General features: G+C 42.9%; 1 protein-coding gene and 1 non-coding gene across 2 annotated transcripts; one reads left to right on the top strand and one right to left on the bottom strand.

Moving 5' to 3' along the window:
• Nucleotides 1-743: 743 nt before the first annotated feature.
• TRNAF-GAA (transfer RNA phenylalanine (anticodon GAA)) lies at nt 744-816 on the bottom strand. Its single transcript has one exon. It is a non-coding gene; the product is annotated as a tRNA-Phe (tRNA).
• Nucleotides 817-3,580: 2,764 nt separating this feature from the next.
• On the top strand, nt 3,581-11,711 carry LOC108119486 (putative metabolite transport protein HI_1104). The gene is made up of 3 exons (XM_017232709.3): nt 3,581-3,787; nt 9,996-11,347; nt 11,412-11,711. Exons 2-3 carry the CDS (start codon nt 10,012-10,014, stop codon nt 11,681-11,683), a joined length of 1,608 nt encoding a protein of 535 aa, XP_017088198.2. The 5' UTR covers nt 3,581-3,787; nt 9,996-10,011; the 3' UTR covers nt 11,684-11,711.
• Nucleotides 11,712-12,003: the final 292 nt, after the last annotated feature.

Genomic DNA, 12,003 nt, shown 5'->3' with positions numbered 1-12,003 from the left:
AGTCATTCCAGGATTATATACAGTAATACATATATTTGTTTACGTTTTTACTAAAGTGACCAGCCATTCTCAGATCCAAAAATACCATACCTTTTGGCCCAAAACACTCTGGTGGTTTCTGCGCGCCTGTGGCTCCAAATTTAATCTGCACGGAAAAAAATGGGGTATTGCTTTTAAATTTATTTTCAAATTGAGCTTTGAATTTTGACTGAGAATGATGCTACTCAGATTTCAGAGAGATTGGGAAGATTGGAAAGGAATAACATTTCTTCATAAAGAGATAAGAAAACTAAATATATTAGACGACATGTACACATTTTTCAGTTGAAAATTTCAAAAAAGGAGTAATTTTATTGGGATGGTTTCATAGAGAATTATTCCACTCAAAGTTTTAAGATCAAAAAGCATAAAAAGTATGGATCAGATGGACATTTAAGATTTATTTTCTGCTTTACGCTCCAGAATCTTCAAAAATGATCATTAGTTGCCCTTAAAATTATACGAAAGTGTTATTTAGAAAAAGAAAAGCTTTTTGAGAAACGTATAAAGGCGCGCCATTTATTTTTGGCAGTCTGGCAACGCTGACAAAATACAAAGCTTTCCTAATTTTTTAATGATAAGGTTCCTAAAAACAAAAGTGTTTGAATTGAACTAAAAAATTGTATCTAATATTTCTCAAATAAAAAATTTAAAATTTAAAGATTAAAATTTTTTTTTGAAATAAAATAAAAATAAATTTGTATTGCCGAAACCCGGGATTGAACCGGGGACCTTTAGATCTTCAGTCTAACGCTCTCCCAACTGAGCTATTTCGGCCCTTGCGGCTACCTTGGCCAAAAACCCAGGTGATCCTGGCCTTGACTTTCGCGGATATTTAGTTTTAAGCTCGAACTAGGTAATCAAGTCAAATGCCATAGAATAATCAGAGTTCATTAATAATCATATCAGCTACTGAATAAATGGAATCTTTCCGGAGCCGCGAATAAATTAGTCAACTCGGTTATGAACAATAGAACATTCACTTACCGGCTCCCTCCATGGATTCCCATGGATTTAAAATCAAATAAATTTAGTTAAATCATAAATTTGTGGCCTAAATTAAACAGAGTGTGGGTCCTTGTTGGTTCCCTGGGGAACTTCCATTGGTGGAGGCCACCTTTTTCCCCTCGTGCATTGGGGGGCAATGCATTTTAATTAAGCGAACTCAATCAGCCATCAAATTAGCTGACCACTAATCGCATTGTCCCTTTTTTGTTAGTCATTTATTAGCGGTGTACGGGGTTCGTTCTGGCCATAAACCGTATTAACCATAAAAATGCCGATGTTCCACAAACCGGTCGCGAGGAGGAACCATTGTCGAAACTTCAGACAACCAGAGCTTGTGCTCCTCTTGGCTTAATTTTCTTTTTTTTTATAATATATATATTTGAGTATTTTTAGAGTGTGTCCGGGCGGGGGCCATTCGATTTATTCATGATTCGTGATTCATGCCTAATTGCAGGTGTCGTCTGGATTTTCGCTGGATCTCTTGAGGTCAAATGTCGGGGAACTGTTATGTGTGTTCTGGGGAAGTGCACGTGCCGTGCAGTCGCTGCAGTCGTCACTACTACTCAAGGATGATCCGGTTCCAAGTGTTCTGGCAATAATACTCAAACGGAGCCATCAAATCCAAGCACCAAGCCGCGTACGCCGCTGCCTTGAATTCCGCTCGTGGGCGTTCAACCAAGACATTTTGGCCAGAGAACAAAATAGAACCAAATAATAAAACAAAGGCTATTCGAACTTGAGGTTCTCTATCAAACCCACCCACTACACTCCACTACACTACACCTCACTCCACTCCACCCACTGACGTCACAAGACCCCAAACACTGAGCTGTCCAAGACCCCCTCAAATTAGCATCGAATCAGAAATCGGAAAAAAATTACCCAAAAGACTCCACTACCAAAACCGTAACCAAAACAACACCTGCAAGGCCCAAACAAAAACAAGCGAAAACAAAAAATCACCATGGAAACTGGTTCCATTGGGGAAGCTGGGGGCTGTGCGGCTCCAAGATCGCAGATCAGAGACTGCGGACTGGGGTTACTGGCTACGGGAGATCCATGACTCAGTGGCTACTATCTTACTGCACCGATTTACGGCACGCACATGACTCGAGGAATTGGGGAGGAGGCGGTGACCAATTGCAGATCCAAAAAATCCCCCCAAACTGCGAAAACAAAAATAACTGCAACCTCCGACGTCAGAATAGGCTGGGGGAACTGGATCTCGAGATCGCTTTAATGGTTTCTTCGAATTCAAGAATCCATCCTAAAAGCGAAGAGACTTTTAACCCTTTGTGGTTACTAGAAATAATCTAAAAGATACTGTATTCATTTAAAATTAAACAATTAAACAAGAACTTGGATCCTGAAAAAAACGAGTTCTTTAAAATATCTTTGAACTATCAAGAATAATTATTTGTTAGACCATTTAATAGTCTTTTATTTAAAAAGTTTATAACGCTTTTATGTTTAAATTTAACGCAGCTGTTACAAGAAGAAACTAAAATAAAATATAATTTGACAGTTTTGAATTAAAAACTTGAAATTCTGCGATTTCTAAGATATTTTGGAAGCATTAATTTCCAAACTCAGAAATTTCTTTTATGAAAAAACTCCCTAGAACAGTTCTAATTATAAAAGACTAATACAAGCTAGTAATTTAAAATTATGGCTATTAAAGAGCAACTTATTCTTGGCTTAATAAACCAAAACAATGCCTTGGAGAAGCAAGGAAAGAAAAAGAGTCTTTTTTTTAGGAGTTTACGGCCTATTTTAGTGAAGCCGGCAAGACGTTTAACTTGAGAGCCGATTCTTTGAGGGTCATGGGGCAATCCGGGCATCCGGAGGCACCGCCACTCATCACCAGCATGTTCTCAGGTCCGCTGAAGAACATAAGATCCATCAAGTGGGGATCCGAAACGGAGCCGGGGGGAGAACCGCCAGGCCAGACCCGATTATGCGTGGATTTTCCCCCTTGGCCTTTCCAACTGGTTTTGTTATGTTTTTGCCGATTTCTTGTTTGTTTCTTGAAGAGAACGCGGTTGGATCAAGGGCAAGGGCAAGGGGAGGGATGGGATGAAGGCTGGCGACCATGATGATGACTCCACGCCCTCCCTCCCTCGGTAAAGATGGCCAGTAACTGCTCTACTTGTTCGCGGATACCTCTACCACCTGCAAGCAGTTCAAAGCCCAAAGCCGCCAAGAGGCTCGGCCCAAAAAAGAGGTGTCGATTAATAACCCGGCTTAATCAGTTCTTTGTTCGATCGGGGAGAGGTAACTATTTTTGGCAAGGGTTAGTAACGAGAGCAACACCTTGCCTTTGGGCCCAAAACCGAAGAAACAAAGAGAGCTGAGATTGTTCTCTGCTTGTGCCGTCAACTGCTTGATGCTCTCTGCGGGGCAAGCAGCGCGCCAGACCCCAGACCCCAGACCCAGACTCATTGTTCCGACGCCAACTGCGCAGCCGACAGAGACGCGGGCGTTTGGGCGGTTTTTTTAAAAAAGCCCGATCGTCGAAGCCAAGTTTCAGTTCTGTTTGCAAAACGCAGCCAATTGGACGTGTTCGTCCACCAGTGGAAGCCCAGTCGGAGTGAAGATTCCGTTTCCCCGGACGGAAAAAGTGTCGTATCTTCCTAAAAAAAAATACAAAATAAAAAAGAAACTGACGAAAAAGTTTAACCCTCTCAAGACCGAAGAGTCACTTGTATTACTAGGTTTTACATTTTCCTGTTTGTTCAGTGTAAGTGTCGTGATGTGTTGTCTTTTATTTATTTTTTTTCTCTCACTTTTCCCTTGTCGCGGTATCCATATATACAGACACACTATATGTATATCTCACCCCCCCAAATCGCCTAGGAATTGTCTAATTGAAAGAACTTATATCTCGATATTGGCATATTGGAATATTGAAAAATTCAAACTGCGTGCTTGTGTGCAATTAATTGAAATCTATCGAGGAGGGGTTACAATTATTTACCATTCTCGACAATTTTTTAGTGTCAGTGCCAGAGACACAAATTGCTTTAAATTCGATCGATCGATCCAAGATCCAAGAATTGCAAAGCCCGTGTAAGTTGGCCGGATGAATCACGGCTTCTGGGGGTACTTTCCACAGATTCCGGGGATCGACCAAGGAAAAAACCACATATTCATTTATTAACAGCGATAAACTGGGCAAAATATATGCTAATTTTAGAGATCAGTCTATTAAAAATGCAAAATACTTTATAGGGTTGTAGGAAACTTGAATGTTTTGAGGTTTTTTTCCATTTGAAACGCAAGATTGATCTAGTAAGCATTATAGTTGAATTTTTCTTAAAAATCTTCATACAATGCCATACATAATCTGATTTTTTCCAACATCTCTTAAAGATATGTATATATAAAAAAATGATTTCGCCAAGAAGTATAAATAGAAAACCTAATTCTCTTAGAATGCATAAATAGAAAGCTTTTTTCAAGGATAGTTCTTTAAAATATTATTATATAAATTCTAGAAGCTCTATATTATAGAGTCTATAACTTTGATTAATATTTCTTTCCCTACAAAATACAAAAATAAACCCCATGTCGTAATAAATTTTAACTATCATCTCTTAAGTAGCCTTACACGTAAACTGAGATCATTAGATATAGCAAATAAAAGATTTAACTGCCCTCGTTGGAAGTTGGAAGTGCACTTTAATTGATCACATATCCCATATTCAGAGTAGTACTATGCAATACTATATAAGCACGATTAGGCATCTATGCAAAAATAGCTGACTTGTCATTAATAAAAGGCAGTGAGCTTCCAAAAACCATTTTTTAAGACCTCCACTGACACTCAAACCATTAAATTTTGAATGGTTCAGTTCTCAGTTTGTATTTGTTTGTTTTCGAATCAATATTGACGCAACTCTGTTGCTTTCTGTCAACAAATTGTGTGTTTTCTGGCCACGCCCCAAAAAAAAAAAACCTAATGAGCCCTGAAGTTTGGACTTATCTTATCGATGGAGGAAGGAAACCCCCCTACGGCTCTTTGAGAAAAAAACACAGACTCCAAAATTGAAAACAAAAAATGTAAATTAAATGATTCGTTTTTTGTATTCGTTGTCGGCAATTTGTTGGGACGCGGTGTCGCATTATCGCAAATATTGAAAGCACAATTTAGATAGGAATTTATTAAACAAATTCTGGCAATCATTTAATTTGGACAGAGAACACGAAACGAATTTGTTCCCACCAGCCCCTCGACAAAAAAAACCTTGCAGGTGGGCGTCTTTCGCTTGGAATCAGTCACGAATATCCAGATATAGAAAATACATATTCTAGAGAAGTTCAAAATTGCTAATGAAGCGCCGACTGAATATTGCATAAGTCTGTCTCTGGATTTGATTAACGGCGGCATTCCCTTTTCCTACAATAATGCACCTCTAGAACGTGGCATTCTTACCTTATTGGAACTATGGATTACACAACCCGATGAAAGATCTAAAAAGGTGACTAAAAATCACATCATTTCTTGAGGGATCGCATTCAGGGAATGTCATAACAATTAGAAAGGTTGCTCAGGTGTCGCCGACAATTAAGTTTAATTGATAACTCTCGTTTGGCGAATCACTTAATTGCCATAGAATCGGACCACGTCCACTCTAATTATGTGTCGTATAAAGCCATTTACGACCGAGATCTGTAGCACTCGAACTTGGATTAATGGATAATATTTATGATCGTATCTGTATGACTCCTAGGGCTCCGATAATTAAGTGTAATTATCAACAAAGCACTCATTACTGGATTTACTAAAAGTTCAGATCCTAGTCCAGTCCATCAGGTATCTCGGTAGTCGCTTCGATTCTGAATTCGATTCTGAATTAACACTGATTTGCATTTGTCGAACAAACCGAGATCGTCGTAATTACCCGTAATTCGGGTTATACAGCTCAGAGTTTGAACAAAATATATAAAAAAAACAGAGCTCAGAAAAGGCAAATCAAAAGTTGTATTAATTGCACTTGGGGGGGATTCGCCTGGTTTGCCCAATAAACCATATAAAGTATAAACTTTATGCTAATTCCGGAACGATTTTAATACTCAGCCCTTTATTATAAATATAGGTATATATAGTTTATTTTGTTGCCAAGTCCAGACATCCACGTGGCCACGATTCACCGATCACTGTGATCAATGATCTCCGATCGCCGATCGGTATCATGACATTTAAATTTCCATATTCATACCCCGGCTCCCGGCTCTCAAAAGGGAAAATCACGGTATTTGCAACCGGTGCAGATCGCAGCAGGTTGACACCTCTCCAGTTGCCAGGTGGGACGATTTTGTTATTCATTACGATCTCCAGGTGTTCGGACGCTAACTCCCAACTGATTCACTTCCATTGGCCGTTTATCTTCCATTCATGACCACATCCTACAGCATAATTAAGGGGCTTGCTTCAAGTAATGGTTATTTTGAGAGGGTGATTTATGGTCCAGAGGGTTCTTAAAGGATTTAAACTAGACTCAGACATCATAGGTTTCTAAAAGAATTCTCAAAGCTTCGAAGAAATCTTCTACAATAGTCCGGAATTCCGAAACGAATTATTTTATTTTAATCTTTAATACATGGTATATTCATTGAGGTTCTTATCTCCTTTGGAATATTAGTCTGTTACTAATTAGCTAATCGAAATCTAAAAGTGCTACAAATAATCTTCAGAGTGCTGGCATTTTGTTATCAGTTCGAAGAGTCTACTTAGGAATAAGAAGACACTCTCTCGCCCAGAATTTCTGGTTCCATAACTTGTTTCCCAAATTCTGTAGTCTCTAGTCTTGAGTCTAGACTTCAGGCTTATATAATACCTTTTGAGAAATGTATCCAGACTTTAGCCCAGTTGGAGAGTGCTCCCGATTGAATCACTCTGTTCACATCCGCATTTCCCAAGAGACCGGCGGTGCCGGCACTTAACACTTTGCCCCTTAATGGCCATAATGGAAGTGGTAAACGTTAGCCATGTGATATGCTAACTGACCACACTCAACAGCCAAGTTGATGGCTTCATTTGTATATCCCTCGTATAATATATATCTCGAGTATGTGCCATGAATAAATCAAACTGAGGCCCGAGGGGCGTTTGCTAACAAGCTTTAAGAAAAAAATACAAAAATATAATTTACATCAACAGGTGGTGAACCCTAAGAGCTTTAAACTATTTTCAATATAAATATCCAGCGTAATGTCTGCCAATTGAGGGCAAGAAAAACTACAAGATATGCCAGTTGCCAATTGCCAGTTGCCAGATGGCCTGGCTAATAAATTAATAATCATTTCGATTTATTGGCAATTTATTAAAATGAGAATCAAAGATGCAACAGCGCCATCTGTTCGCCCCCGACTTCAAGTCTTTCATGCACTCGAACCAAATAGTTTTAATTTTTAAAAATTAACACTATAAATGGCTGCGATTATGATTTTTAATGGCACGTAATTGTTTCTCTTTGTGTAACTGTTGGCCAAGTTAACCTTGACTGCGGTTACAACAAGGGGCCATGAAGAGGGGCAGGCTGGGGGGGGGGAGGGTAAACCGCATTTTAAGCCAGGCTAATACAATTGTATAATGTACTGGGCATGCTTGAGTGCCGGCCATTTGTCTGTCTGTCATCTCTCTTATTAATAGTACTTTGCATAGACATTTTGAGCGGCTTATTAGACTTGAGGCTAATCGAAATGGGGGCTAGACTGGATCGTTCAGAAGGTACTCCATTCGAGAGCACACGATTTTACCACCCAGACAGGTCGCGCCCACGTCCGAAATAAAGTAGAAACCCCCTCCGACACGGCAACATATATCAGATCGTATTATATATATTGCATATTCGCACATTAGTCATGCCAGTTGTCCAGTTGTCTCGGTCCGAGGCAGCCAAGCCTGACCGCGTCTTGGTCTAATCTTGTCACGAACATTCTGGCCCAGTCGATGCTGTAATCGCCCAGCACACACTCTTGACTTTCTAACAACTTCTAACCTTAGGTTGCAAATGCCTCAGGAAAAACAAATAATGTTGCATTGCGTGCTGCCCTCAAAGAAGCACGTAGCACATCCCAGAGTGGCGGCTTGCCCTTCCCAAAGTACGGGCCAGAGAGGTTCTAGACCTTCCCCTTCCCCATCAGCCCATTAGCCGATTAGACCATTAGCCCATTAGCAGAATGCAATTATAATCGCTCTGGGCAATAATTAAATGCAAATTATTGGTGTAAACATATTTTAACATATTTTTCATTGTTCGAAAGACACAAATCGCGCCGAAATGGTGCCACTTTATAGCTGAAATGCTTGAATGATTCCGTAATACTGTGCTGGCCTTGTCGAAGAAAGCGAAAGAGGCCCGCAGCCCGAGGGGCGGCCAGTCACGTTTGGGGCCGGTTTTGGTGCCCCTGCCCCCTGCCCACTTGTAAGTCTCTGACATTGAACTAGAAATAGAAAGAAACTGGATCTAACGGATGTAATGCAGCAAGGCCAAGGCTCTTCAGTCCTCCCATCCATCTCCATAAAGAAGAGTCTTAGATGGCTAGCTTCCTAGTCGCTACAATGGCCCAATGTCAAGGTTCGAGTGCTAAGCCGACAACAATCGAAGCTAATGCCCGGCTTCCTACATCAAAATCTGCATAACCGCTGATATTTATGCCTCAATAAATGTCAATGGGCAAGGCTATGAACCTTACAATGGCCCAAAACCGATCGGGGCTCTAATAGCTATTATTATTGAAATTGCACCGATCTGAGATCGGAAGACCTGCGACTTGGACTCAATCGAACAATAAGCCCAAACATTTAGTGCTTAAATGGTAAATGTCTAAAATGGATAGACTCTTGGCCAAAACACCTCGCACATCCGCATTCTTGGGATCTTTGTTCGCTTGTCCAATGGCTCCCACTCCGCGGGTCCGAGTCCGACTCCGAGACTCTGCTAATGTTCTTGCCGATTCTGGCCAGGTTCTGACCTTGGATTCGGCAATTGTAAGACTCGGTCTTGAGAGAATAGCAGCCGGAGAACAGCAAAAGCAAATTAAGGTGATTGATTAAAGGAATTTGTGGTACGCATGTTGGCGGGCCGGGGCGATGGCTGTCAAAAGTCAAGTTTAAAAAAGACTTGTGGTGCCGGGTTAGGCCAGACAATGCTTATTAAACAGCTTTGCCTAATGACGGTTTGCAAAAAAATAGAAAAAAATTAATTTAACGCCTGCGAGACTGAAAGACATAACAAGAAATACAAATTGATTCAGCCTGATGAATAGGGTTTCGGAGTATGTTACTTTCCAGCTTCCGTTTTCCTTGAATTGTCTTGGGGCGATATGAACTGTGGATGGAAAGGTTACTGCTCTGTAGCAGTCCAGCTTTCCATTAGCACAGATCGTTTAAGAGCTTATTTTTATGGGTTATAGCCCCTTTCGATCTTAACTTAATTGTATCACCACCTGTAACTCATAAGTGTCTGGCTGGATACTGGTATAGAGGTATAGAGGTACATTAGAGACCGACTCCACTATCACGTACGCGAAATTGCCTTCACTTTCGTTACGCTCCGAGGCAGAATTATGGGCATTGTGACGGGGTTCCTTTCGAAATTCCAGTCACGACAGATCAGATCCGCCAATCGCCCAGTGCCAAGTGCATTATGCATCCAACTGACCCGTAGTCGACACTCAATCTTGTGCCGGAGACTCATTAATTGAGAGCTCGCAGATTATTTGTCATTATGTCGCGGCTCTTGATTATAATTTCCCTCCACAAATTGCGTTTTTGGCCCGATGCGGCTTCTGATTGAATTCGAAATGAGAGAATGTCACTGCTCTCCTCCAGAATTCGTATTGTTTATCTTGGTGTCGGGTTGGAATTGCCAGACACTGCAGTACTCGATTATATAAATATTGGGTCTAATCAGAGAACGAACCTCTTATCGCCGTTACAGTACACCAAACAGCAAGATGATACCCGTTCTGGAGAAGCTGAGTGGATTCTACAGCTCGTATGTCCTCGGCATACTCACCGTCGGCTATATCCTGGGCGAGTTGGGCCACTACCTGATCGGTGTCACGTCCAAGCAGACGGCCATCGAGCTGGACTACGGAGACCATGCCTGCCAGCAGAACACCTCGATGTTCCATCGCCAGGAACTGCCCACCCAGTGCTCGGCGGTGATGAACGAGAGCAGCTGCCAGGCATTGGACTACAACGGCACCAGCTACTGCGAGTGGAACTACAATGGCCTGGGCATCGACTACCAGATCCTGGCCGGACCCACCTTCATCCTGATCTTCACCATCGCCGGCGTCTTCATGGGCTTCGCCGCCGACAAGTACAACCGCGTCAAGATGCTGACCATCTGCACAATCATCTTCGGAATAGCCATTATCCTGCAAGGCACCGTCAAACAGTACTGGCAACTGGTCCTGCTGCGCATGGTGATGGCTGCTGGGGAATCCGGTTGCAATCCTCTGGCCACCGGCATCATGTCCGACATCTTCCCGGAGGATAAGCGCGCTCTGGTGATGGCCATCTTCAACTGGGGCATCTACGGAGGCTACGGAATCGCCTTTCCCGTCGGTCGTTACATCACCAAGCTGAACTTCTGGAACCTGGGCTGGCGGGTGTGTTATCTGGGAGCCGGAGTGCTGACGGTCATCGTGGCCGCTCTGACGGGAACCACTCTCAAGGAACCGGAGCGTAAGGCCATCGGAGAGGGAGACCGCACCACGGCCAGCGGAAAGCCCGTGAGCCTGTGGCAGGTGATCAAGAATCCTGCCATGATCATGCTGATGATCGCCGCCTCCATCCGTCACTGCGGCGGCATGACCTTCGCCTACAACGCCGATCTCTATTACAACACGTACTTCCCCGACGTGGATCTGGGCTGGTGGCTGTTCGGCGTCACCATCGGCATTGGTAGCGTGGGTGTGGTCGTCGGCGGCATTGTGTCCGACAAGATTGTGGCCAAGATGGGCATTCGATCACGCGCCTTCGTCTTGGCTGTCAGCCAACTGATTGCCACTCTGCCGGCGTTCGGATCCGTGTACTTCGACCCACTGTGGGCCATGATCACCCTGGGTCTGAGCTACTTCTTTGCCGAGATGTGGTTCGGTATTGTGTTTGCCATCGTCGTGGAGATCGTCCCGCTCCGTGTCCGCTCCTCCACCATCGGCGTCTTCCTCTTCGTGATGAACAACATTGGTGGCAATCTGCCCATCCTGGTGGATCCAGTTGCCAAGGTGCTCGGCTATCGGGGATCCATCATGATCTTCTACGCCGGCTTCTATGGAATCAGTAAGTGGATGGCAGTAACTCTCCATGAAATTTGTACATAATTCTCTGATGTCTCTTTGTCCAGGTTCCATCCTATTCTTCATCACGTGCTTCCTGCTCGAGGGCAAGAGCGATGGTTCACCGGAACCGGAGACGCCCAAGAGCCATCCGGACGCCGTGCTCAACGCTCGCCATATGCATGGACACGACAACTCCGTGTTCACCGTGGACGAGACCCTGCCCTCCAACGGACGTCCTGCCCAGCTGCCGCAGCACCTGCAGATGTCGGGCAACGGATACGACAAGTCCCAGAAGACTCCGGCGCGACAGAACGGCGCCGAGAGCAGTAGACTCTAATTAGCTTTACCACAAATCTCTTTTTTTTTTTATTTCGTGTAATTATTATTGAATTTTTATTTTGTTTAAAAATATGTACTTAGTTCTAAGCCAGACGGAGGTTGCAAGATAGCGGGAGGACCAAGTGCAGCAGAGACCTCGGTCTCCTGGCTCTGGTCCCCCCCTATTCTGGTAGTACCTTCTCTAACATTCTTCATAGCGATGATTGCGTACTTACAGTACATCAACTCCAATAAAAGCTGTTTTGTTAAATTTAAAAATCTATAATTTAAGACACACGCGACTCAATATACCTACCCATTCCCCTCCTTGGCTCTAAT

The sequence above is a fragment of the Drosophila bipectinata genome, chromosome XL (genome assembly GCF_030179905.1).
Source record: "Drosophila bipectinata strain 14024-0381.07 chromosome XL, DbipHiC1v2, whole genome shotgun sequence".
Taxonomy (NCBI): Eukaryota; Metazoa; Arthropoda; class Insecta; order Diptera; family Drosophilidae; genus Drosophila; species Drosophila bipectinata.
Note: the sequence above shows the minus strand (reverse complement) of the source record. Positions and strands in the feature narration are given on the sequence as shown.